This window comes from Aspergillus clavatus, genomic scaffold (assembly GCF_000002715.2).
Source record: "Aspergillus clavatus NRRL 1 1099423829806 genomic scaffold, whole genome shotgun sequence".
NCBI lineage: Eukaryota > Fungi > Ascomycota > Eurotiomycetes > Eurotiales > Aspergillaceae > Aspergillus > Aspergillus clavatus.
Window position 1 is genome coordinate 2,365,979 of NW_001517093.1, and position 26,483 is coordinate 2,392,461.

Genomic DNA, 26,483 nt, shown 5'->3' on the forward strand with positions numbered 1-26,483 from the left:
GTCAACTTTGCATTATTATTATTCCACAGTCACATGCATCCTCTGCCCAATGACATCATCGGCTCCCCTGGCTCAGGACCGAGTTTATCAACAACAGAAATGGAAGCTCATCAATGAGTTGGGCGGCCTTAATTCTCTTTGTCTTTATGATCCTGATTCTGTATCAGTGAGTATCTAATCTACAATCATGGAGAACCCAGGTTAGTACGAGTCAATCACACGCCCCGTGGTCGGTGTCTTCGCCAGGAAATACAACTGCCCCCATTCCCTCCCCCACCATGAATTAGACAGTTCTGACCTGGATAAAACAACAGTCTCAGAGATCTCGTCAGTCATCAAGCTCCTGGTTGAGTCACCGCCGTCAATCCAACAAGAGACGATCGAGCGCTACTTCACCCCGTCGGCGGCCTTTGTACATCCCTTCTGCCGCGTGCCCAGCTACAATGGCAGCCGCTGGACAATCATCAAGATCTTCCAATGGTATAAGATCATGTCGCCTCGAATCGAGCACCAGATTCATTCAATAGGTGAGTTGGGTTGTGTTGAACCGATGATCCGCACCTCGCTGACAACGATAGCTTACGATGAACAACACCTCACCCTCTACATCACACTCTCGCAGATCTTCTCCATATGGCTGGTCCCATTCCACGTCTCGCCCGTGAGGCTCACGACGGTCATCAACCTCACCACGGACTCGGGAGAAATTGATGACCAGAAACCTATGGTCAATGGTGACTATACCCGCTACTACATCGCCAAGCAAGAGGATCTGTACCAGGTCTCGGAATGGATCAAGTTTCTTGTTCCGCATGTAGGGCATCTGATTGTCCTGGCGTTCCAGTCCTTTGCAACGCTCTTTTGTATAGTGGGCGTTGCTGTCTTCTACCCGATTCTGTGGCTGGAAGAGAGACGGTATATCCCGTACAAGGTGCTGCGCAAGGGAAATCTGGTATACAATATAGAAAGAAAGATTCCGGAGATTCGAGCTTGATGAAGGGGAATCCTGTTTGATCAAAAACCAAGACCTGATTGACGTATGCTGTGTCACTTGTGCGGAGGATACCTATTTTGCTTGTTATTCCATAGCACTCAGCGTCATGTTAACCAAATGATAGCTTTTGGTGGCAAACCATTCTTAGTGTATCATCTACGTTGCGAGTCTGCATATCTAGGTGGTAAGGGACGGAGTGGGCATTTCGGCTGTTTCTCGGTATGCAGCATATATAGACGACATCACTGTGGGAATGCAGTGGTTTAAGAAGGAACCCCAGTCATATTTGACATGCACTATCTATCATGAGCCCAAGTAATTCGTGCAAATATTAGAAGCAATAAACAAAGTCTTGAAATATTTTCCCGAGACACCATGCTCCTGCACCAGCTATTGAAATGACCCCAATTTGTCCTGTAAATCCCATTCGTGCCACAAAAGAACTAGTGCTGCTTTCTCAACTGGTTTCGGAATGCCTCTTCCTGTCTGACCACCTCCAAGGGAAGAGTGCGGCCAATACCGAAGAGCACAAAAGGCGCCCACTTCCAGCGGAACGGGTTGACGAGGATCACGAAGATGTACCAGTAGATCAGCTCAGCATAAGTAAAGAAATCAAAGGCGCCGGTTGGGGAAAGCCGCTTCATAAGGCGCGTGAAGTCAATCCAGGTCTTCATCCGACCTTCCGTTGGCCGAGTCAACGGATCAACCAAGAACATGATGAGGAAGAGTGTGTAGATACCGATGTGCATGTTGCCCACGGTTCCAATTGCGTTGACATATGTACTATTGTTGGCGCAAAGACTTGGATACTTGGGAGGGAAGACTTGGAGATACCAGCTGGGAGGACCATATGGGTCTTGGAAGCATTCATCCGGCAGGAAAGACAGCGATGGGCGCTTGAAGCCAGTCGCCATGATGATCACGTCTCCTGTGACCACCGATTCGTGACCAGGGCCATCCTTAGGCACACCCTTAGAACGATGGTTGAAGAGGATGCCGTTTTCCTCTACAGAGACGATGTCGCCGCGAAGCCAGCGTGCCTTGCCTTTGCGGATCTGGTCGAAGAGCTCGGAATTGGCCATGGGGGTTTCGGTATAGAGACCACCGGAGGGAGCAATGTCCTGCAAATCGCGGTAGAAGAGTTTGTGGAGGAACCACTCAGGGATCCATGACAGCATCGTTTCCTGTCCAAAGATGTTGCAGGCCAGCAGCGACTGAACAAAGACATTGCGCGGAATAATCCATTTATCAGACCGTGATAGGACGTCAATCTCGCTCGCTTTTGACTTGACGGCAAACTCCAGGGCCTCGATAGCACTGGCCCCACCACCGATGATGAGGACCTTTCTCCCTTCGACATCCTTCCCATCAAGTTCAGACGAGTGGAAGATTTTGCCCTTGAACCGATCTTGATCGGGCAGAGGTGGCATCTTTGGATCTCCGCAAACACCGACAGAGGCGATCACGCCGTCGAATTTTCCATACTTCTCCTCATCATTGTTAATAATCCATTTGCCGTCTTTTGTCTGCTTGACCGACGTGACGGGGGTTTCGAAAACGGTATGTTTTTGCAGACCGTAGCGCTTCCACACATCGATGATCTGCTCACGAATTTCTTTCTGCGAAGGATAGGCGGTGGCATATTTCACTGATGGATGGAAACGGTACATGATGCTGTGGACTTGCAGCGATGAGGTGGAATTGACTCGCTAAACGATATTGGGTCAGCTATTGGACCATGCCTTGGGCAGAAAGTTACATACACTCCAGATACCTCCGAGACCTCTATCTTTCGGTCGCGCTTCAAACAGCTGTACATCGAAGCCATGGCCAATGCAATGCGCGGCCGAGGAAACACCCGTCAATCCAGTACCGATTACCGCAACCCTCTTCTTGGGAAGACCATCGGCAGTAGATGCGGGAGGAGGAGGGACAGGAGAGAAAATCCAGGTAAGGATGCCCTGGAAAAGCATATAAAAGAGGCCAAAGACCTGTAGGAAGGGATGTTTGAGGAAGTCTACAATTGTAGACTGGGATTTAGACTGAGCCATAGCCAGTGATTGCTCCTTGCAGTCTCCCAGATCGCGGAGTAGAACAAAGGTCAGCACTTGCGTGAGGTAGAGATTTGAAATGATGGAAGAGACACAATCAAAGCAGAACAACAGGAGATGGGCTTCTTTTTCAACTGCGAAGAAATAGATAGCATTAGTAGTTATGTGTGCTTTTGCCCTGGTTTGGACTGCTTGATGGGGTGGGTGTTCCAACCATGACGTATGTGCAGAGTGGGAAAATCGTCTTCATGTGAAAGTGGATTTGGCACCTTCGCCCATCACCATCATCACTTGTGTCCTTTTTGTTAACCACACGATATCGCAATCATGAAGTCTTCATTACCTACCGGGCTGGAATTGATCTGGATGACTGCAGTCAGAAGAACACTCAATGCAGATGGTTTGTACTAGGTCAACATCACACAGAGCCTTGTCAGTTCCGGTTGACCTGAATCAGACATCCTAATATGACCACTCTCATCCTATAGATGACAGTACCAATCCAATTGCCTGTGCAAAGCGATCAAAGCGGCTGCCTATCTGGCAGAATCAGGTCAGACAGAAACCCAGTGCTCGGATAGACATCGTCTCTTCCATGTCCAACCTGGGGCAATGCAGCTCTCCATCCCATCCCGATGCTGTACTCTACAAGGGGTGCTTGCTAGCGCATCTAGATCATGGAGCCTAAGGACTTAGCATCCTGTCATAGTGCTTAGCGGTAATTAGAGGTTGCCGTGAATCTCCGAGTTGGGGTGCTATTGGCTTGACATGATTCTTCATGATCGGAGGCAAACATGGACGATCAGAGAGTCCATTCTCTAGGCTCTAGAAAATCAGGATGCTGTGAAAGTGTGTAACCTGCAAACATGTGATAGAGGGTATGAGAAGTAGGGGTTGCGAGATCCTACCCAGTATCCCACTATCACCGCAGGACAGAATGGGCTTTGCTTTGCATAGGGATGAGCATGCCATGGAGAGACTACTAGTCCGATATCGAGTCTATACACAGTAGCCTTCTCTTCAGCCATGTTGAACTCTATTCGATCAGCAATGGAGGCTGCGGATTATATATTGTTGTGAGAGAGAGGGTGGCTGTAGCTGTGTAGATTGAACCCATGACAAGCCACGGTCACTGTCGACTGACTGGGAGCAGCTCAATCTCGTAACTTCGGGCCACTTCTCCCTTCCTAAGACGGAGAATGGAAAAGAGAGCGTTGTGGTGAAATGTTGATGGTGAAACTGAAGAGTTGACGGATTGATGGTCGGCGGTCGGCATCATCTCCTCCGCCCACAACAAGCTCAACTCCGTTTAGTTGAGTTGACTCCGGAGTTTGCTTGGAGCTTCTTCTGCTTCTTTCATCTGACGGCGCGTTACTACTCACCTCCCTCGGTCGGACACTCACCTCGCTCACTGCGCTAGTCGCTAAGCTCCATTAGCATCATGTGTGGTACTCGCTGATTCTTCTATTTGGGTTGTTATCACTCCTTGGGCGAACTCAGAGCTCCCATGATTCACAACAGTCCTATCCGTCCACCACCACCACTCCGTTGATTTGATCCCATTCCTCCAATTTTCTTCGTTCCACAAATTGCCATCATGGCCGGCCAGGACACACCTGTCTTGAGCCGCTTCCTGGTGGGAATTGCAGACATCGTCAAAGAACGCGACGGCGCCAGGCTTCAAGATTTCCTGCAGATCGAACCTCCACTGTCCGATGTGTACCGTCAAATGGTGGACGAGTTGCGACAACACTATCCCAATGGATCACAAAAGGAGTCGGAGTTGTTGCGGCGATGCGAAAGTCTCGTGCCGCGTACCAAAGGAGGCAGTTCGTGGGCGGCCTTTTCGACCTTCATGAAGCTGTACTTTAGCTTCCTCCGCGATGTCAATGTCGACAATCTGCTTGATACGTATAATCTCCTCAAGGGACTTCTCAAGTAAGTCCGATTCGCCTTTCATCGTCGCATGCAATTTCCGTACCCCAGTTCCGATGTTCATCCGCGAATCCAGCGTTTCGATATGATATTTGACTCGATCACTAATTCCTGCGTCTTTTAATCCAATCAGCCAATGCGTGCTAGCTCTAGGAGACAGCCAAATGGGCGTGATAGTGCTGCAAACCGTCCTTTATTTATCCAAGGTCCTTGCAAAGCTTGCAATGGGCCTCGACCGCCGTCCCGAGTTGATCGCACAACTGCTAAGATTAGAGGGCCGTTCGAACCAGGAAGACAGTTTTGAGAAAGTGACCTTGGTCGAACAATCCGCCAACGTTGTTCGTGAAGCTTTCATCAAATGCCTTACAGATCGAAGCGGTACCCCAGGAATCCACGGGAAACCCGAGGGCAAGCGGGTGGGAATCTATCTCATGGCCAATCTATGCCTGAAACTACTATTCCAGGTATGTTTGCCCTTGGCGATATGTCTTGATGCTTGATAGATTTACCCTAACATATGATCTAGTGCGGTAAACTGCGCAACGCCGAACAGATGTTTGCCAGTATCAGCGCCCAGTCACCACCTTTGAAGCACTTCCCGGCCTCCCAGCGAGTCACTTACCTGTACTATCTCGGGCGTTATCTCTTCTCAAACAACCTCTTCTATCCCGCCCAAATTGCCCTGCAGGCTGCCTACGCTCAGTGCCATCGCCAGGCCTTGAACCAGAAACGGATGATTCTTACATATCTTATCCCATGTAATATCATCATGGGCCGATTCCCTTCCATGCAGCTACTGCAGAGACCTGAATGTGAAGGTCTTACCGAACGATTTATCCCAATTTGCCAGTTGATCGCCCGCGGAGATTACATTGCCTTCCGAGAACATCTTGCGGTGGACTCGCCAGCGACTGAATGGTACGCGAGACGAGGTATCTTGCTTCCTTTGCGGAATCGCTGTGAGATCTTGGTCTGGCGGTCACTTGCACGGAAGGTTTTCATCCATGGTGGATTTCATGGCGATCCTCAAGGGCAGGCCCAGCGCGGACCGCCCCCTTTCCTCTATTTGACCAAATTAGAAGCAGCGGTGCGCTGGCTTCAATCGCAACATGCCAAACCACCCCTTGGTGGTATTGGTGTCATCCAACCTAGCAAGGCCCGCGATGCAAGGGCCGGAGGCAATCGCATCGGCTCGCAAATTGTATGCAAGCTCCCAGATCCCGATTTTGCTGGCGTCAGTGGCATTGATGCCCATCTGCCGGAATTCAATGGTGCTTTGCAATCCAAATATGGAGATTACCTCGGCCCAGATGGTTACTTTGACGCCATGGGGCAATGGCAAGACAACCCAACGGGCTCCCTTGTTGATGGAGAAATAATCGCGGATTACAGTCATTACGAGCTGGATCCGTACGCAAATCGTGCCGATATGGAATACGATCAAAGTCACGAGAAGCCCTCTTCTATGATGCGGGAGCTTGAATCCATTCTTGCTTCACTTTTGACCCAAGGACTCATGCGCGGTTATCTTACGCACCGAAATCCCCGTTTCGCAATCCCCGGAGCACGTCTTCGTGGTGCCTTGCCTACTGGTTTCCCTAACGTGTGGCAAATCATTTCCGCGCGGGAAGGTGAGGATGATAGTGTTCCTGGATGGGTGCAACCTCCAGCGCAGATGCCGAACGCATTTCCTGCCGCTGCTGGCGCTGCTGGCGCTGCTGGTGGAGGAAGAGTCGTGAACTTATCCGGAGCACGCCCTGTTGGGGTTCAATAATTGCGTTATATGGAGGAAGCCAGTGCCTTCCTATAGCGCGATCAAACTACGGTGCAGTGTCGAGCTTGATGAACAGCTGCATTTACTTCGGACTCGCAACTGGACTGCTGCCTGAACAGTTTCCTGCGATATCCACAACATGATAGACAACACGCGGGTCATGTACCATGCTCTGCATGAAAGTCGACACTCAAAGCACTGCATCATCCAAGACGTCGCAGTACCGCACAGCGCGACGCAGCACTTCTAGACTGGCTCGACGAAAAACAGAATTTCGGCGCATACCCAATCTGGCTGACTGTGTCAGTTTCGCCACTCAAAGAAAAGGGTCTGATGTCGCGCAGTCGACCAGACCGTCACCACCCGTCGCCAGACCATCCCAAGGAGGATGTCTATCACATGAACTTTCAGCCTCTGGGCCCCGTCCCCGCACCATGGCAACATGGTCGAGTTCATCGCGCAGAACCGCCGGCTGAAGGGCAAGGTGCACGCTCTCGGAGGCAAGAAATGGCTGTATGCGCATGCGTACTACACCGAGGATGAGTTCTGGCCCCTCTACAACAGGAGCGAGAATGACCGGCTCCGCGATAGGTATCATGCTTCGTACCTGCCGGGTTGTATCAGAACATTCGCGTGGATCCGACTGCGCACGAGGATCAAGGGAATAGAGGATGGGGATCCCTCACGGAAGTTATCTGGGATGTCTGGCCTGTAAGTGGCCTGTTTGGTGTCTACAAAGCATGGCGGGGAGGAGATTATCTACGAACTCAAGACGAAGCCGACAGGCGAAGAACCAAATAGCCGAGCAAGCTGCTCTCGCAGGTTAATGTGTCTCTCACGGACCAGATTATACCTTCTAAACTAGAAGTCACAAATAAATTCCATGAATCTGATATGGAACAGGGCTCTGCCCCGCCATGAAGGTCATATATCTCATAAGTCGTACCCGGATCTCTCGTGTCGATCCGATAGTAATGCCATGTCTAGAAATGGTGGAATGGCTAAGAACCACAAAAATGCTGTGCACGTACGTATATATCCAAAGGTAGCCCGAAAAAAAAAATAGAACGAAAAGAAATCAGAATTAGTGAAGGGAGTAGGGACTGTCAACGGCTTACGACATCCCGTCCACAGCCATGCCACTGCCCTCTTCTATAATCCGCCCCTCAATGCGAGGTGCGATTCCCGGCGTCCACGTCGGCGTGAACCCCTGGGCGTCATCGGCCGTGGTGAGCGTCGCAGGCTGGAGCCCGGCCGCCTGCATCCATTTGCGAACCGCGCGCCGCGCCAGCCGCAGGCGGCGTTCTTCCTCGGCGGCCGAGCGGGCAGGCAGCGTCACGTAGTTGGTTGTGGGCTGCGGCGAGGTCAGGATGTCCGGGTCCAGATCCGAATCGGAGTCCATTTCCGACGATTCTCCCCCGTCTGCGCGGCCGTTGCGTTGGCCGTTCTGTGGGATCTCCGGGAACCGGCCGTAGTAGTAGCGGTTCGTGCGTTTCAGGTTCGGCCGCGAGGGAAGCGCCCGGCTGGGGACCTTCTCAGAGACGGGAGAGGGGAGCGTGGATGGAGGTTTTAGCCAGTCGTCGCAGTGCAGGTTCTGATGCACCTGGGCCCAGTGCCGGGACAGACTCTTGCTCCAGCGCTGCCATTTTCCCACGATCTTCAGACTCAGAAAGTACTGGCGGAGGATGGTGCTGATCATCACGCCGCTCTCCTCGTCGACGATCTCCTCCACGTCGCCACCGGCGGATTTGACTAGAAGCGAGGTGAAACCGTCCTTTCCGCGTGCCATGTAGCCCCTTGTCGCCAGGACGTAGCTGCGGTCGAACTCAATCGGCTGCCCGCCGACCTTGGCCCAGTTGATGCGCGAGCCGGGTGGTGCGGACGGGTTGAAACTGAAGGAAATACTGGATACCTGAGGGAACCGGCCCTCCAGGGCGGGCAGCTGGCTAACGCCATTTTCCAAGGCATCCATGAGGGCCTGACCCTTAATCCGCAGGAGGACCACGGGGTCTTCGAACGGGAAGCAATTCAGGAGGTCTTTTAGTCGCAGAATGCCAGGTGGGTAGATCTGATCACCGCGGATGGTTCCACCGGCCATCATGGCGCAGTCCGCAGCGTAGTAGAAGCGCATCAGGTCGCAGACAAAGTTCCCGAGATTAGACTCTCTCTGACGCACAGTGGAGAATCGGCCATCGAGCGGGCGGACCGTGTATCCGACCGGCTTTTCCAGCTTCGCCTTGAGACTCGATGTCAAGCGGCCGACCAGGGCCACCGTAGCAGGATCCTCGGGTATCGATCGAACGATGTCACGACGCACGATGCTGAAATCCCACCCGGGGCCATCCGTCTTTCGCCACGCCTCGATGTAGCTGAGTTGCTTGAAGTCGGTTCCAGATCGCAAGATATGGGTGTTGTTGATGACGGCATGACCGTAGAAGTGATCGTGTCCTCCGAGGATGAGATCAATCGTTCCGGGAGGCAGGTTCCTCGCCAACTTATAGTCGTTCGGTTCACGCTGATGAGTGACGGCCACGACGATATCCGCCCCCTGCTGGCGCAGCTGCGGCGCCAACTCCAACGCGGTCTTCGATGCGGACTTGTAGATTAAGTTGGGAGGAAGGGAGTTGATCGTTCCGAGCCTAGAGCTTGTCAGTATGGAGTTGCCAGCAAGGCCACCATAGACTACAAAGAGTAACGTAACACACCATTCTCGCTCCCCTAGACCGATAACCCCAACCTTGAGCCCGTTCGAAGAGGTCAACATCACGGTCTTTCCGCAGTTGGCGATGGGGACATCTGGGCCCAGAGCGGGGTCTAGAACATTGGCCAGCAGCCATGGGAACTTGCACTGGTCGCGCAAGTGTCGGAATTGTGCGACGCCGAAATCAAGATCGTGATTCTGTCCAACACAACGTAGATTAGCAACCGTTACACCACGATCTGGAACCAAGACTGCTCCCAGACGACTCCACATACCCCGACACAAGCGGCATCTGTCCCTGCTTTATTCAAGAATGATACCATATGCCGCCCCTTGGTGACTGTACTCTCGAGACTAGGATTGAAGGCATCGCCGGAAAAGAAGGTCAGGAGCTCGGGTAAGCTGGCGAAATGAGGGTGGTGGCGGTAGTAGTTAACGACGGACTGGAAACGCGATACACCACCGATAGGTTCGGCGGACCCTGATCTAGAGGATTGATTGAGGTTAGATACACAGTCCAAGAGGCGCAAACGGATAAGATAGCCGGCTGCTGAACGGACAGAGGGGTAAGCCATACTCCACGTGGTAGACATCATTATAGTGAATCAAGCGTAGATCAGGCGCGCCTGTCCGACTTGAGGCATAAGTGGCGGAGAAGCCACCGGTTTGGATCGGTGACATTATGAGAGAAGGGATGATGGAGGCGTTTAGACGCTTAATTTAACGAAAGATGAGAAAGAGAAAGAATGAGGGAGAGGGAGGGGAGAGATGGGAGATAAGGAGAGGGATGAGGCCAATGGGCAGCTGTCCGAGGTATCCAGGCACCTAGGCACCTAGGCACCCAGGCTGCAAGGCACTGCGGGACCGGAGCCGCCACCGCCAATGAAATCCACCGGATCCACGCGGCGGATCAATTTAGTGTTGATAGTCCCCAGTCAACCGTAAACAATGACGTAGAATGGAAACGGTGAGGAAGCATCAGATGATAAAGAGAAGCAGAGTGTGATATTAAAGCTAGGGAGAAGTGGTGAGGGTCATCAGAAATGTGGTACAGATGTTGGAGATGGAGAGAAAGATGACCGAGATGAGTTGTAATCGAACACGTGGCCCCCCCCCCCCCCAAAATACTACGTAAACATTATCCAAATAAAAATAAGAGTCAAGTGCAGCCACTGCTGGATTACCCAAACGCCTCGCCAGGTCTGAAGACAGCACGAAAAGAAAATCAATATTCAGAAAGGTATCCCCAAGCCATTCAAAATCAAAGTCAAGCCAAAGTATCACACATCAACCCTGCGTTCGGTCACCGTCCATCGCCGTTTGGTGCCCGCTTCCCGTTCCTTGGAGATCGGGGGGCTACCCCAGAGACCTCGCTGGGACAGGCTTCTATGAGGTAGGGGGTTGGCCCATCCGCCGGAGTCTTTGGGCGGATGCGCATCGCCATTGGTCTTCGCCGCTGTAACGGCAGCACCAGTCGAGATGGATCTCCGATCGCCAAAGTTGGGCAAGATATCATCGGCGGATTCCTCGATCAGAGACGAGGAGCTCCAGAGACCGCTGGAGCCTCGTGGAGCAGTTGAAGGGCGGACAAGGGACCATGAACGTGATCCCAAGCCCGATATGGGAGATGGACCAACCATGAATTGTCCCTGAGAAAGAGAGGCTCGCGAGGCAACCCGATTGCGATAAGAAGGAGCGGCGGCGGACGTCGTGCTACTGCTGCTAGGCGAAGACCGCGTCGAAGTGGAGGGGACTGGCTTGACGTGTGGTCGGAGATGATCGGTGGAGGCAACCAACCGCAGGCTGTAGGTCCGCAGCACCGAAGGCTCGCCGGAGAGGAAAACGGCCCGGGCGTCGCTCTGCTCGTCTACATTGTCCTTGCGGACAGCCATGGTCAGGGATGCCGTTTTGAAATCCAACAGCACCGGGTCTCCCGTCAGAGCGCCGACCAGGGCATTGCAGCCAGCGCCATGGGTGATGATGATCACGATCGTGTCCACGTCATCCTCCTCTTCCGCGTCCTGACGAACATCCCCATGGACTCCCGGCTGATGGGAGAAACGCCGAGGCCGACCGGTGCTGGTGTTTGGGTCCGGCTCGCGATACCAGCCGAGCATCCGCTCCAGCCCCGCGCGGAACCGCTCGTGCATGGCACTCCACTCCTCGCCGTACTCCCCGCCATGGCCCCAATTCTGCGGGTCGCGCATGCTGTCCCACTGGTAGTCCACTTTGACGCAAGCACTGCGCGCATGGGTGACATACCCGATCGGGATGGGGCCGGAGGGCGAGATTGCGTAGCTGGGTGTGGGTGGCATGTACGCGCCATCGGGGATCGGGGGAAGGTCTGTGTTGATTTTGCCCAAGACCCTTCTGGCGTAGGGGTTCTCGGCCGATTTTAGACTGTCATAGCTGTTTGCACGGTTCCTCTGGACTGTGGCGGCAGGGATACCCGCGGTCGGCGCAACTTGATTTGTCGATTCATCCACGGGAGGGGGAGTGATGCTGGTGGTGAACCCACTCCAGCCTCCCGGAAAGTAGCCAGTGGGGGTCGTATTGACGGTATCAGCCACTGGGACCACATCGTCCCCGCGCCGTAACAATTCAGCCTTGGCGGCAGCGATGAGTCTTTCCGACTTGGGGGGTGGTGTGATCTGCTCGAAATATTCCGGAGTTAACCATTCCCCTAGAAAGGCGTCCACCCGCAAGAGACATCGGTGGTCAAGGGGGGGGTATGTGGGTGGAATGCCGGGGACCGGGGTCGAGGTCGAGACTGATTCCCTGCTCGGGTCGACAGGTGACCCCGTGGAATACCCATTGACCTGATGACTCGAACTCGAGGCGACCGCAGGGTTAATGACTTCTGTGTCAGGGTAATGCTGGCTGATTCCCGAGCTGACCGCGATGGATGTTTGTACACAACGAAGGTAGGGTGAAGTATGAACGATGACTCTGCGCTTTTTCTTGGGTTTGGGAAGCGACGAAGAGGGACTCGGCTCGTCCAGCGAAGCGGTGGATGAGACGGCGGGAGTATCGTCGAGCGACTGCAGTAAGCTGACGATGCGGGCGCCGAGCGCGCGAGACTGCAACCAGCCGCCGTAGGAGAGAGGAGTATCATAGGGAGTCGGGGAGGTTAGATGCCAATTTTTGTCGGCAGCATCCAGCCGAGCGCCGTGTCTAGAGGCAAATGAAATGAATTAGTGAAAAATGTTCCAATGATGGCTGTTCAATCAAATTCCCGGCGTATATACCTGGCGATGAAGATGGCGGCGGGGAGTTTCCCCATAGTCGAGAACCGCTGGAAGTTGAAGAAACCGATAGGCAACAGCGGACCAGGGGGGGGGGAAAGGGGACAGGACAGAATCGAGTGCAGAGGAGGAGGAGGAGGGAGAGGGAAAACTGTTTGGATTGGCAACTCGACCAGCTCAGGCTGAGAGGAAGAAGGACTTTAAACCGAGTTGCTCAGAGGAATCCCCGGGGGGAACAGCGCCATGTGTCGAAGTGTCCAAGGGCTGTGCAGGCGGGGTAAATAATAATAATAATAATAATACTAATAATAATAATAATAATAGCAGCAGCAACAAGCTCTAGTCTAGGCGTCTGTAGTGAAATGAGAGGGATCAAAAAGCACACCGAGGGAGTGGTGGTGAGGAGGTGAAAGAGATGGGAGAAAAGACAGCAGCAGCATAATGGGAGAAGCGAGTCTTAATATTACTGAGAATGAGATTAATATTCACTGGCATCCTGGTAGTAGTAGTAGTAGTAGTAGTAGTAGTAGCTGGAGCCTGGAGGTTAATAGTAATCACTTTCTTCTATCAGAATAAATCAGTTCAGTTCAGTTCATTTTTTTTTTTTACCCCAGTTTTCTTTTCTTGTCTTTTCTTTTTTTTTTTTTCTGTTGCTGGCATGTGATTCGGCTTATGTAATGAGCGAAGGCGTCATCTGCCTCTTGGTTTCTTGGTTCTCTGGATGAGATCGATATTAGTCTAGAAAATCTAGAATCTCGATAGTCTAAGAGGATTGGACGGGTCAGAGAAGGATCAGGATCAGGATCAGGAGACAGCAGCATCAGCTCATTCCCCAGAAATCGGGGAATACTAGGTAGATCCCCGTATCTGTACTCCGTATTCTGTACCACTTCCCCTCCATCTGTGGTCTGATCGCAGATTCTCATGAGATTCCTTTGGGGTAACTCATCGAGTGAGGTGCCTGAGAAAGGCCTGAGGCAGCCCAGCCCATCCTTGCCAGTTGGCGGAGCAGCGAGACGGAAATTGGCAATCCTTCGTTAAGGATCCGCGCCGGTTTAAATCGCTACACAGGTCCATCGGACTTGCATGGATTCACATGTTTGATATAGTATTATTATCATTGCTAATATCATTCTTATCTCACTCGGAGCACGACTGCTCAACGCCTTGCAGCATGCTGGTTTAGATCCATGCGAGTTTCCTGTCTGGATTCCCCTGGCCCGAGTCTTTTGAGTCAGTGAGAACATGCCTCGCAAGAATAGCTCCAACATCCTGCCAAGGCTGACTACGCCTATCCTCGAGATTAAAAAGCCGGAGATTTGGTTGTGGGGTTTGTGGAGTTGATCCGATCCCGGCGATATCGTCCTTCTCATGCTCGCTCTCTATATTTGATGATCATGATCCAACGGGTTGCGACTGCAGGAATCCTGTTGACGGGGGTTTACCTGTTATAGTTTTGTGTCAAATGAACGGGGAATCTATTATCATTCATGAAAGTCATAACCGTCGCAAGTACATACAAACAAAAAGCTCCAACATAATCTCAAACTAAGCAGCTCCCCCAACCACCACCGCCAGCCGTCATAATCACAAACCGATCGTGGGTCTTAACCGACACAGTATTCTTCCCGCCAATATTCACCTGGCGCTCTTCCCCAGTCTCCTCGTTCGTCGTCACCCATAGGTTCAGCCCCGGCTGCGCATCCTCGCCCCCTTCCAGGCCATACGGACGGAACACGCGCCGCTCCGAGAGAATCGAGCACTGCATCGGCGCTAGGAACTCGATCTCGCGCACCACGCCGTCACCCCCGGGATGCAGGCCCCGACCGCCCGACCCGGGCCGGAGCGTGAACTGCCGCAGCAGCGTCGGGTACCGCTTCTCCAGGATCTCTGGGTCCGTGATCCGCGTGTTGGTCATGTGCACGTGCACGCCGGACTCGCCGTCCCACGTCGGCCCCGCGCCGCTGCCTCCCGCGATCGTCTCGTAGTATCCGAAGCCCGGGATCGTGACCCCGGTCTCCGGGTCGACGCGGGAGTTCATGCCGAACGTGAGGTTGTTGCAGCATCCCTGCGACGCGGCGCACGCGCGGAACGCTTTGAGTACGACGTCCGTGATGCGCTGCGAGGTCACCACGTTGCCGCCGACGACGGCCGCCGTCTTGGTCGGCGAAAGGATGCTAGGCGACGGCACGTGGATGTCGATCGGCGCGAGACAGCCCTGGTTGAGCGGTACGTCGGCGTTGACCATGCACCGCAGGCAGTAGATGATCGCTGAATGGGTGATGGCAATCGGTGCGTTCCAGCCGCCATACACTTCCGGGCCGGTGCCGTCAAAGTCGAACAACGCAGAACCGTCTTCGCCGTTGATGGTGATCTTGAGTTTGATCGGGGTGCCATCGTCCATGTAGTCCACGGCTTCGAGTGGCTGGCCTTCGAACTTCTTGTGGAGCTGCTTGAGGAGCTCGCGAACGGCCATCTCGGCGGTGTGCTGAATGGCATACATGTACTTTTGGACGGTCGCCACGCCGTACTCTGCGAACAGAGCCTGGATCAGAGAGATACCACGGGCGTTGGCGGCAATTTGCGCCTTCAGATCCGAGATGTTGTCGCTGATGCATCTGGCGCCCGAGGAGCCAGGGTACTGAGCAGGACCGTCGACCAGCAGCTCGATCATGCGTTTTTCGTCAAAGACGCCGTTGCTGACCACCTTGTCTCCCTCGATCGCTGCGCCCTCCTGCCACAGTTCGGTGGACTTGGGGGGCATCGATCCTGGTAGAATGCCGCCAATGTCGGCGTGATGGCCGCGGGATGCTACGTAGAACATGATCTCGGTGCCACCAGGACGGTCGAACACGGGCGTAATGACCTAAGACATGTTAGCATGATGTATTTAGGCAACAAATTTAGTGTAGAATACCGTAATGTCTGGCAAATGAGTTCCACCGCAGCTGGGGTGGTTCGCGACAAGGACGTCACCATCCTTCAGATTGCCCAGCCATTTCTGGTGCTGGTAACGAACAGCGAATTGCATGGAGCCCAGGTGAACCGGCACATGGGGCGCATTAGCCACAAGGCCACCGTCCGGAGAGAACAAAGCACAGGAGAAGTCTAATCGTTCCTTGATGTTGGTTGACACCGAGGTCTTCTGGAGTGTGCGGCCCATCTGCTCGGCGATCGACATGAAGCGATGACCAAAGATACTCAGGCGAATAGGATCGATGTGAGACGGCTCGTCATGTGCGGCCGGTGTATCTGTCTTAGTGTCCTTCAGGTCAATGACAATGCATGTCTCCAGGATGCTAGCAACAGCATTGGGAGAAACGACGACAGTCTGAGTCTTGTCGATGATCACCGCCGGACCGTGGACACGGCTATTCCTTTCGAGCTTGTCAAGAAGATAAACAGGGGTGTCGATGCGGCTGGAAGAGCCGTCGAAGTACGCCTTTGTGGTATTGTCCGGCTGTCCACTGACGTCCTTGAGCGAAGCCCCCCTCAGTTGAACCAGAGGACTCTTCTCCGTGCGGACCTTGGAAGAAGCAATGGTACGCACACGGATATCGTCAACGAGAACCGGTCTATCAGAGTTGAAGCCGAACTCTCTGCGATGACGCTCCTTGAACTGGTCGAGGAACCCATTGTCTTCATCCGGCTTCAAGATCATCAGACTGGTATCTGAGCCCTCATACCGCATGTTGAGGTACATCTCGTGTTGGACCTGGTCAGCCCGGAAGCCTTGAGTGATCATCTCCTCCGTAGCGGCCTTGGTCATGTCACCGAAACGCTTCTTAAGAGTGCTTTGAAAGGCCAGGAAATCGGTGGAGACCGGCTCCTGCGACTCCTTGACCACCTCAGCCAGGGCCAAACCATACGCCGACAAAACGGAGGAGTACTTGTGGATGATGATGCGGGTGATACCCAAGGATGCGGCAACAGAGCATGCATGCTGGCCACCGGCGCCTCCAAAGCAAGCCAGATGATGAGAAGCTGTTTCAAACCCACGGGCCTCGGTCAGGTTGCGGATCGGGCGCGCCATGGACTCATCGGCCACTTTCAGAAATCCCAGGGCGATATCCTCCGGGGAATATTCCGATTGACCCTTCTCTCTCCTCTCCGCGTTGATCTTGTCCGTCAGCTCGTTGAACAGCTTGGTAGTAACCTCCAGATCGAGTGGCTGGTCCTCATTTGGACCGAAAATGTGCGGGAAATATTCTGGCAATAAGCGACCAAGGAATAAGTTGGCGTCTGTGACAGTCAAAGGGCCACCCTTGCGATAGCAAGCCGGTCCAGGATGGGCGGAGGCGGACTCGGGTCCGACGTAAAACAGACCGTTTCGCCAGGTGAGAATGGAGCCTCCGCCGGCTGCCACCGTGTTGATGTCGAGCTGTGGCGATTGGATCAAAATACCGGCAACCTTGGATCCGAACACATGCTCAAGGTGGCCGTCGAAACGCGACACATCCGTTGAGGTACCGCCCATATCGAAGCCGATGACGGGAATCTTCTCAGTGGGATCCCAGCTGGTCGCTGCAAACCCGACAACACCTGCAGCTGGACCTGACAAGATCGCTTTCAGTCCGCTGAACCGGCGGAAGTCAACCAGACCGCCGTCGGATTGCATGAACTCGAAGCGACATTTCCCCTGCTTTTCCAACCCGCCTTCAAAGCTGGCGGAGATGGAGTCGATGTATTTCTTGATGACTGGTGTCAGATAGGCATCAGCAGCGGCCGACATGCCTCGGGGTACGATCTTGATCATGGGTTGTAATTTGGAGGATAATGTGACGGAGAACCCCATGCTCTCAGCAAGCTCTCCGATCAAGCGTTCGTGCTCAGGATACGCAAACGAATGGACCAAAGCAACGGACAGCGACTGGTAGCCCTGCTCCTTCAACCGCTCCAGTTCCGGCCGGATCGCATCAAGATCTAATTCCTTCACCACGCGAAACTTCTCGCCAGTGATACCCTCGACAATGCGGGCGTTCGAGAAGCAGTCCTTGTCGGCGGACGGGTGGCAGGGAACAACTCGCTCATCAACTTCAACCACACTTTCCGGCAGAACACCCGGTCGGGCCACCGTCAGATCGAAGATATTCGGCCGCGACTGATCTCCTATTCTCAGAAGATCTCGGAATCCCTTTGTCGTGAAGAGCACCGACCGAGCGCCTTTCCGTTCAAGCAAGGCATTTGTCGCAACTGTGGTTCCCATGCGCAGCGAGCCAATCGGACCCAGCTCGAGTGGCTGACCTCGAGGATGAGGCTTGCCTGTAACGAGCTCGAGGATCTGACGGACGCCTTCCGTAGGAGCATCTTCATAATGACCGGGATCGACGGAGAGAAGCTTGAGGATAATATCTGGGCGACCAGGCACGATAGCATGGACATCAGTGAATGTGCCACCACGATCGATGGAAATCGTGATCTTCTGTGATTCTTCTGTCATCTTGGTGTTGTATGTGATGATTGAAAGACCTCTGAGCTGAGAGGATGGAGGAGAGACTCTACGATGATGCAACGAGGGGCATTCCCCGGATTTTAAAGATCCCACTCTTGGGGTGAACAATCATCAAACACTAACGTTGCTCCCTCTCCAGCTTTACATGGCCCGAAATGGATCATTTGTGCTGATAACGACATCACAAGAACCCAAGACTGCTTCCGACTGGTTCTTCGACTGCTGGACCCAGTCCATCAGGGTCGATTTCCTCCACCATGGGTTGCTGGTGCAAGGCGTACAGGGTCACGTGTCGGCCCGACGGTCGGAGCGTCGGGAGCGTCGGCCCGATGGTGTTGGGAATACGAGCTGAGGATGAAGTACCTATACTCTGTATAGATAGAAAGATACAGATATTTCAATGGGATGCTGTTCAAGAATGGGGCATGCTTTCGCTTTCATGGATCATATGACCCCCTGCACAGTATGGCTGGGAGGAATGAGTATGACCGGCCTAGATACGAATCATGGTTTAGAATGGTTGCAGACATATATCTGTTAACCAGTTGTCTAAGCCGATATAAGGTAGAGTAGATAGATATCACCGGACTTCAATTTGGGACAATAATATGGATACTCCCTATTGGATAAAGCAAGTATTGCCCCTGCTCCTTGAACATGAAATCGGATTTTAATATGTGCAAGATCAGCAACAATGACCTGACAGACTGGAGACGAGAACATGGGCAACCTGCTACGGTATGTACATCAGGCAGCAAGTAAATAGACGAAAATAAATTATCTCCTCAAGGTATTCTCAATCCAATCTTTATCCATATCTATATCAATTTTACCAAGAATCTCTTCCCACAACCCCGAATCATCACTGATATCGAGGTTAAATGTGATGTCGCCGAGGGATGGCAGATCCTCCTGCAATGGCCACTCAGAAGGTGCTATCGCCGTAGTATCCTCTGTTGTGTTGGTTGACATAGGCGGACCGCGTTGGTCCGTGCTGTTTGGCGAGATGGGATCATTGACAATAACACCCACTTCCGCTGGTTTGGGGTTGATGGAAGCCTGAAGCTCGAGTAAAAGGGAATGGCGGGAACCGAGATACGTGTTGCCTCGGTCCGCCATGCTGCGGAGAAGATTCAAAGCCATATCCATGGCTCTTATGCTGGTGTCGTTGTGCGGAAAAGTCGCATTGACCATGATCAGCAAAAGGGCCGCCGAGAAAATGTATTCGCCGTCCAAGTAGCCATACGTTGCTATAGATCTTCAGTACCGAGCTAAATGAGGAAGGTTAGGAAAAATGGGGTACAGGCCCGTACCAGTCAGATTATGCTTTGCTGCAGCATCCATAATGATCGTCGTAGCCCGCGCTGCAGTAATGCAATTGTCGATAAGGGCAACCGTGTTTGGTGACAAGCCTTCTTTCCAGTCGGTTGCTGCAGATCCACGATTCTCGACGTCTAGGCGTCTTTGGATCACATAGAAAACCAAAGGCCTGGCGGTCATGTTCACACACGAATAAAAGTGAAGGAAAGTAGAGACTGATTCGCGGTCGATATGCGCGTCTAATGTGGTAAAGTTGATGCGCAGACGATCTGGTACTCGCCGCAGCCAGTCTGACAATTCATTCGTGATACTTTGTACAGATTCCAACAAGTTGGATCCAGATCGAGGCTTCTTGCGGTAGATCTCTGGTCATAGTTCAGCATGCGCCTTACACAGCACGACAAATATAAATTATCACCTTCCCCAATTCTCCCTAGGATCCGTGAGAGCTGAGTGTAGTATGTGAGCACTACAGAGGGCCATGGTACCGGTGTAGATGAGTCCTGTTCCGGATTAACAATGCTCCTCTTACAGGGACGAGTGGCATACTTCAGGTATCGGCCATGTGGTTCCAATGTCCTCATCTTGAATGGTGATCGGATTTCCCGATTTGACAGACAGAAGCCTGCCAGCTATCAGTGCCAATTATCCAAACATAGGAATCTGAGATAGTACCTGTCAAGACTATAAACAGACCACCATGCCCGTCGTCGCCGATAACGAGCTGCATCACTCATATCGGGATCTGACACCTCCTGATGCAGACCGAGGGAAATAGCCATGCGGAGTGCAAGGCCAATCTTAGTGTGTGATGTCAGCAGCTCACTTCGGATTAAGGATTAAAGAATAGGAGAGAAAGCGTACGTAGAGGAAAGCAGCGTCACGACGGTTCAAATTCTGCATATAATAAGCAACGTAGCATAGGACTTCCACGAAGAATATGGAGCCTTCTTCATGAATGTCCGGGAGGAATCGAAGGGCATGTTTGAAATACTTGAAACCAGGCGGACCCTCGTCTCCCGACCATTGATTAACTGAATACATCAGCCCAAACGCAATGACAAGGAGGACCTGGCAATAGATAAGACATGATTCTCGATTCGAGAAATCCGGAGAATGGTGATACACCATGTCGAGCCGCCTTTCGTAATCTTCGGGCTGGATTAAAGAAAAAATGGTTCCAATGTACGTGTACTGTACCCAAAAGAGTCGTTTGGCAAATTCGAACGGTGGCAGCTGAGGCAGAGCTCGATTGACGGACCGACGAAGAGATGAAGGATCATCGTACAGAGGGCGCACATCCCATCCCAGGTTGCTTGATGTTGGATTTAATCGTCGAGCAAGAGAGATCACAGCTGACGGGCCGACATAATCTGGGGATCTCATCAGCTGTTGCGATGGGTGACACCCACGGAACGGACATACGATGCTCTCCTGATCGATTCAAGAACAGATTGTTTGTGCCTTCATACCACCAGTCATCCCGTTCAACTGGAGCGCCATGGCTGGTGTTGCTAGAGGGCGTGTTTTGGCTGGGGGTGGAAGGAGATGACGAAGATGGAAGGTTTCCGGCTGTTAACACAACCGTGAGCAGCTCCAGTCAGTCCAGACACACCTTCATATGAAGAGACAAACCACCTAAAGACAAACCTTGTCGTGCTCCGCGGGCTTGCAGCCTAAGTTGATGGAGATAGCTGCAGAAAATGAGTTAGCATCACGCGTCTGGTAGTAGTTTTCCTATCCCCCACAACCTCACTTTTCAGACACCGAGACCCGTTTCTCTGCTTCCGAATAAACACATATTTGGCCAGCATCTTCACAAGCGATACAGGGATACGGTGGTATACCACCACATCTAGTTTTCCTTGTGCGGCATCGAGTACATCTTTTGATAAATGTCAGTGTATCCTATTCAGGATGCCATATGGCACTCACGCTATATTCGATCGTCTGTGATTCGACCGAGTAGCTGAACGATCCGGCTGAACACTCTGAGCTCTGCTGTGTGCCATCTAGCAATGTTGAGACGCTCTCAAGCTGTGCTCATAATTTTGATCTTCCAGCTCCTGGATAATAGGTGTATGAAGGGCTCTTTGTCTTTGGTCAGCGCAGATACTTAAACCGGTTGCTACTCTTCTTACATTTTAATTTTAAGTAAAGATCCTCTTATGACTCGATAGGCCAAGAATGAATGGAGACCTTCTCATGGGACATATAAAGTGGAAGTTGGAAGATCTCCTAACAGTTATATCAGAGTGTCCCTCGTGCCCAGCCACAACAAGGCTGCAATGAGCGTCTCGAAATAAGAGTTTATCGTCTTCAATCCCTCTCTTGGTCTTTTCTTTAGCTTCCCCGCATTGTGCAGATATGTTTGTATTCGAGGCTCTGATAAGTCGTCGGCCCGACAAACCATCGACCGCGACTAATTCAATTGGTGCGTGTCAGCCTGAGGCATCAGCCACCGGATACACATTTGCGAAATCGGAAAGTCTTGATTATTCGATAAGATAACGAATGATGAGCAGCTGCGTTCTTGAGCCAAGGATGGGAACAGGCTAATCTGGAATAGTAGTTACGCCCCCTTTTCATACTCTGTACACGGTACACCACAGTCACTGTCGGCTGTCACTCTGGGTCAGTGGGTCTCGCCCTCGTCCGGGGAAAATACCTCAGGCCATTCCCCGGTTCTTTTTCTCGAATCGGGTTCTCGCGGTTAAGAAACAGGGGTGACGGCCGTTGTTTGCTCATTTGAGACACCCAGGGGGTATCTATCTCTGATAACTGAACTTTGAAGTTCCTCAGAAGTGAATCAAACTCACAACTATGTCCTACGGTTTGTGTCGAAGGAGGTTCTGGGCAAATGGCTGCCTTTGGGATACTGTTGTCCGCTGTCCTGGTACTTGGCGGCGTACTACTACGGAACTATGTCTCACTGAATACAGTCCGGGGACCATTGCTTGCAGGAATATCCAACCTCTGGAGAGAGTTTCTTCAAAGTGCGCCTGAATACGGGCGTCGTCTCGAGTCTCTTCACCGAAAATATGGTCAGGTGGTTCGTGTCGGGCCGAATACGGTCAGCGTCTCTGATCCTTCTCTCGTCGCTTGGATTGATCTTTCGGATCGAGGGACGGTGAATGTATGTTATAGCCCTTCCCGATACATACTGCTTTGCTGACAATGCTGAGACGTCCTTCGGCAATGACATAGGCACAGCAACAGAGTCATCTGTCGATCCTCAACAGTATGCATCGCCGCATGAACAACGCATTGAGCAGTTGACAAGCACATTTCTGAGAGCTGTTCGCAAACAACGAACCATTAACTTGGCAGTTTTTAAGTTGTTCGCAGCAGACATCGTCCAGCATATGTGCTCGAATGATATCATCCAGCCACGAGCCAGCCAGGTACCTTTCGCTACGGACCCATTCATACCTACAGAGAGTTCCTACGTATCATCCTTTCTCAATAGTCTCTTGCTCAAATGCCCAATCGCCATGCTGAAGCACAAACGAAATGGCTGTTTACCGATCTGCGGATTCGTCCCCGAGTCTGTCAAAAGACCAAATGCATATCAGCCGGTAGCTGGCGAGTATCAAAGGTCAGGAAATGTGTCACTTGTTGCAATTGGAGTCGAGTGTATGGAGGCCACATTCGCTTCAGTATTTTATTTCCTTTCCACACATCCTGCAACACTGTCTCGAATTAAGCGTGAGATAGATACCATATTCAGCATGGCGTCTTTTTCTGAAGTACTACATCAGACCAAGTCCTATGCCCTACCATATGTCGAAGCCGTGATGAAAGAGACGTTGCGCCATGTGATGATATTTGACTACCAACACCAGGTTCCACCCGGGGGTGTCATGGTTGGAGAATATGACCTTCCGCAAGGGACTGTCATTCAATATCATGCGGATACTATCCGTCACAACAGCACGACCTATGGAGAAGACTCCGCACTGTTTCGTCCTGAGCGGTGGCTTCTTGCTGATACAACAGAGCGGAAACGGATGGAAGAAGGGTTAATCCCACTTCGTATTTGCTTCAGAAATGATTCACAAACGAGGGCTGCCTGGCGGTCCCTGAAAATGATCATTGCTTTGGTAATTTCAAAGTTTGATGTAACTGCCTATTATCTATATTGTGAGGTCTTGAGCTGATATGTTGCAGCTGCAGCTTTCCTGCGAAGAGACACCAGATAACACTTCTTCTACAATGTCATGCAATGTGCTGGTGACATTTGCCCCAAGATTGCCCTAAGTGAGTGGCAGCTCTTAAGAGTCATGGACAGATATTAAATATTAAAAGTGTGCACGACATAAATCTAAGGTCTACATGTACAAATCCTTCATGGCAACTTTACAAGCCCTAGCCTCTCGTTCTCTGCCTTGCTTCTCCGACTCCAATCCGGTGCCTCGTCCTCGCCTTTGTCTTCTTGTTCATCGCCCTCGGCTTTGGTCTGGTGCACGCTGTGTGGGGCATGCTCGGCGGGGGCATAGATTGTCACCACTTCCAAGGGAACGTTACCGATATTGAGGAACTGGTGCTGGGTACCGGCAGGAACGATGACCACGTCGCCCTCCTTGATCTCCTGCTCCTTCCCAGCGACGATAGCCTTTCCCTTGCCATGGGTGAAGATGAGAGTTTGATCGACGGTATGAATCTAGACGACGGCTTAGCATGAGTCATGCGGTCTGATCAAATGGTGCAAGAGTCGACCAACCTCGTCACCGATTTCCCCATCCACTGGTACCTCCATCGCGACGAATTGGGAGTACAATCCGGTATGGAGGACCTTGCGGAACACGCCGAACTTGCGATCGGGCGACATCACGCCCGGTAGATAAACCATCTCATTTTTGGGTGGGCTGTTCTTCGTATTGCCATTGAACTTGTCGAAGTTGGACATCTTGGCGGTACTTTGATGGAAGCCCCTTTGGAGATATTGTCGAAAAAAGATACTGGGTGTGATGAATGACCGATTGGAATGAGTTACTGAGCAAGACGGACCAAACTGGCGCTGGAGCAATCGTAAACCTCGATTCATTTTATGTATCCGCTGAACTTTGCTGGATCAAGTTCCTTCGGATGTCATCGTAGGCAGTGGATTATCATATACGGCGTGTCTAGACTTGTTGACAAATGCAGCCGGAAGTGGCCGCGGCAATGGTGACGTAAAGGAAAGCCACTCCAGTCATTTCTGATGCGATCATCATACAAACATGCTATGATTCATTTGAGGCTATGGTGAGAGTTTCTAGTCAATTTGTTGATCAGGAGATGGTGGGAATAGTACATCCAATGTCAGTGGTGGACGATCCGGCTGCATCTGCTTGGAAATACACTCCCAAACGGCGTCTCAATCTTTGCACAGCAAGATATCTACTTCGCCACTAGGTACACCTAGAATGATACTTGATTAGAAGTTGGACCCAAGAAATTTTCATGTTTGTAATTCCATTCTGGAACACGATTCTGACTCTCGATCGCGGTCCCCGAGTAGAAGGCTTAAGTAGACAGCCTGAGGCATCTATGTCATGTGCAAGTGTGCAAGTATCTACTTGGTATCCACGTGATTTTTGCCTCATCCCATTCCCTTTCTATCCAACCCCAACATACAGCGCCTGATATTCGTGGAATACAACTTCCAATATCTCTTTTTTTACGATCTCTTCAAGTCTATAGGCATTTGTGTTAGGAAGATACTCTCTCTCTCCCTCTTTCTAAAAGTTATGACCTTCCTTATGAGAGTTTCAACTGCAGCATACACAGTCTCTGATAGACTAGAGGACCTACTTATTCTATCTTTAAAAAAGACATAGTTTCGATCTTTTCTTCATCTAAAAACAGTGGTCTTTCAAAATATGTCCGTCTCATTCGGTGACCCTCGTTTGAAACTCAACCTGTTCCGTGATGATCAAAATATGGCAAAGACACTCTTCTATGGACGGTGGCCAGAGGCCTGACAAAACAGCTTGAGAATTCCGAGATATCCTGCTGTAACCGTTCCTACAGTGGCTGTCCATATCCTCAGATAAAGGCTCACATGCTACATCCTGACAATCATTATCTAATGATTGAAAGAAGAACTATTGAGGGGGACGAGCGCCCAGCGAGCTCACAACCACATATGCTCATTAACTTCCAACGCAGGTTGCTGCTGCTTATTAGCGACGTTGGAGTTCAGCTAATGCAGGGTGCTGACATCTCTAGCCTGATTTGGGTAATATACCAAGAATTAAATAGAGTTCTGCGGTTAAAGTACGGAGTAAACTCTCTAGCAGGGCCAGGAATAGAGTATCTATACTACGGAGTATAGACTCTGGAGTCAGCGAATATTCCTCAGCGGCCTCGGTCTCTGATGGCCCGATGGGATTATATTTTCCGGCGCTAACGACGCCCTGCTTACGCCAAACTAGGCCAGTCGCACACAGGATTGGCAACTAGCGCCTCAAGACATCACCTCCACATGTGGATTCAAGTCATCAAACAAGCGTAATGGGCCATTAAAATGGACACACGTGCTACTTCAAATGAACAAACCCGCCGAAATAGGGGCACTCAGCATCTGTTGTTCTTGGATCTCTCCAAGCAGCGCATTACCTGGGTAATCATCATTTGCTCGCACTGTACTGCGGCCCTCGGGGGCAGTCTAGGAATGCAGCACCCGAGCCGATGAGGTGGGCGTCAAATCGTTTTGGCGGATAAAATGGTGGGCGGCCAACTTGGCCGTGTACAATAGGCCCTTGATGTTAATGTCAATGATGGTCAAATCCGGTCGGGAAGGCTCCTGATCTGGGTGTGGCTGCTCGAAGACTTCATCCGGGCGTCCCCGCGTTGGCCACCACGTAGGCGATCCGGCCGCTCGGGGAGAGAGAGACCGCTTCTTTAAAGAGTCGAACTTGGTCATCCCAGCTACCCGCGTCACAGGCAACAAATTTCGTCCATCTTGAGACACAAGGTTTTCCGTCAGCGATGCACTTTGCTCAGCCAGAGGGTCGAGGCAAACCC

General features: G+C 51.8%; 10 protein-coding genes across 10 annotated transcripts, besides 6 other annotated features; 4 read left to right on the forward strand and 6 right to left on the reverse strand.

Moving 5' to 3' along the window:
• Positions 1-187: 187 nt before the first annotated feature.
• On the forward strand, positions 188-994 carry ACLA_087380 (uncharacterized protein; the record flags this gene model as incomplete). The annotated part of the gene is made up of 3 exons (XM_001268458.1): positions 188-204; positions 292-527; positions 579-994. 3 exons carry the CDS (start codon positions 188-190, stop codon positions 992-994), a joined length of 669 nt encoding a protein of 222 aa, XP_001268459.1.
• A 443-nt stretch (positions 995-1,437) lies between these two features.
• Positions 1,438-3,045, reverse strand: ACLA_087390 (flavin-containing monooxygenase; the record flags this gene model as incomplete). Its single annotated transcript, XM_001268459.1, has 2 exons — positions 1,438-2,703; positions 2,758-3,045. 2 exons carry the CDS (start codon positions 3,043-3,045, stop codon positions 1,438-1,440), a joined length of 1,554 nt encoding a protein of 517 aa, XP_001268460.1.
• Positions 3,046-4,642: 1,597 nt separating this feature from the next.
• On the forward strand, positions 4,643-6,754 carry ACLA_087400 (uncharacterized protein; the record flags this gene model as incomplete). Its single annotated transcript, XM_001268460.1, has 3 exons — positions 4,643-4,983; positions 5,114-5,444; positions 5,507-6,754. The coding sequence occupies 3 exons, from the start codon at positions 4,643-4,645 to the stop codon at positions 6,752-6,754; spliced, it is 1,920 nt and encodes a 639-aa protein (XP_001268461.1).
• Positions 6,676-6,701: a microsatellite.
• Positions 6,755-7,196: 442 nt separating the features above from the next.
• Positions 7,197-7,469, forward strand: ACLA_087410 (FAD binding domain protein; the record flags this gene model as incomplete). Its single annotated transcript, XM_001268461.1, has 1 exon — positions 7,197-7,469. The coding sequence occupies one exon, from the start codon at positions 7,197-7,199 to the stop codon at positions 7,467-7,469; it is 273 nt and encodes a 90-aa protein (XP_001268462.1).
• A 399-nt stretch (positions 7,470-7,868) lies between these two features.
• Positions 7,869-10,136, reverse strand: ACLA_087420 (putative 5'-nucleotidase; the record flags this gene model as incomplete). Its single annotated transcript, XM_001268462.1, has 4 exons — positions 7,869-9,393; positions 9,460-9,653; positions 9,731-9,941; positions 10,033-10,136. The coding sequence occupies 4 exons, from the start codon at positions 10,134-10,136 to the stop codon at positions 7,869-7,871; spliced, it is 2,034 nt and encodes a 677-aa protein (XP_001268463.1).
• Positions 10,137-10,735: 599 nt separating this feature from the next.
• ACLA_087430 (uncharacterized protein) lies at positions 10,736-12,738 on the reverse strand (the record flags this gene model as incomplete). Its single annotated transcript, XM_001268463.1, has 2 exons — positions 10,736-12,629; positions 12,704-12,738. 2 exons carry the CDS (start codon positions 12,736-12,738, stop codon positions 10,736-10,738), a joined length of 1,929 nt encoding a protein of 642 aa, XP_001268464.1.
• Positions 12,739-12,980: 242 nt separating this feature from the next.
• Positions 12,981-13,022: a microsatellite.
• Positions 12,981-13,023: a microsatellite.
• A 176-nt stretch (positions 13,024-13,199) lies between these two features.
• Positions 13,200-13,229: a microsatellite.
• Positions 13,200-13,230: a microsatellite.
• Positions 13,231-13,314: 84 nt separating this feature from the next.
• Positions 13,315-13,347: a microsatellite.
• An 896-nt stretch (positions 13,348-14,243) lies between these two features.
• ACLA_087440 (5-oxoprolinase) lies at positions 14,244-18,140 on the reverse strand (the record flags this gene model as incomplete). Its single annotated transcript, XM_001268464.1, has 2 exons — positions 14,244-15,566; positions 15,618-18,140. 2 exons carry the CDS (start codon positions 18,138-18,140, stop codon positions 14,244-14,246), a joined length of 3,846 nt encoding a protein of 1,281 aa, XP_001268465.1.
• Positions 18,141-18,929: 789 nt separating this feature from the next.
• ACLA_087450 (transcription factor domain-containing protein) lies at positions 18,930-21,286 on the reverse strand (the record flags this gene model as incomplete). The annotated part of the gene is made up of 9 exons (XM_001268465.1): positions 18,930-19,402; positions 19,466-19,837; positions 19,891-19,975; positions 20,022-20,097; positions 20,148-20,272; positions 20,337-20,845; positions 20,898-21,066; positions 21,123-21,166; positions 21,229-21,286. 9 exons carry the CDS (start codon positions 21,284-21,286, stop codon positions 18,930-18,932), a joined length of 1,911 nt encoding a protein of 636 aa, XP_001268466.1.
• Positions 21,287-22,332: 1,046 nt separating this feature from the next.
• ACLA_087460 (putative cytochrome P450 monooxygenase) lies at positions 22,333-23,632 on the forward strand (the record flags this gene model as incomplete). The annotated part of the gene is made up of 2 exons (XM_001268466.1): positions 22,333-22,608; positions 22,658-23,632. 2 exons carry the CDS (start codon positions 22,333-22,335, stop codon positions 23,630-23,632), a joined length of 1,251 nt encoding a protein of 416 aa, XP_001268467.1.
• Positions 23,633-23,820: 188 nt separating this feature from the next.
• Positions 23,821-24,519, reverse strand: ACLA_087470 (cupin domain-containing protein; the record flags this gene model as incomplete). Its single annotated transcript, XM_001268467.1, has 2 exons — positions 23,821-24,135; positions 24,196-24,519. The coding sequence occupies 2 exons, from the start codon at positions 24,517-24,519 to the stop codon at positions 23,821-23,823; spliced, it is 639 nt and encodes a 212-aa protein (XP_001268468.1).
• Between the last annotated feature and the right edge of the window lie 1,964 nt (positions 24,520-26,483).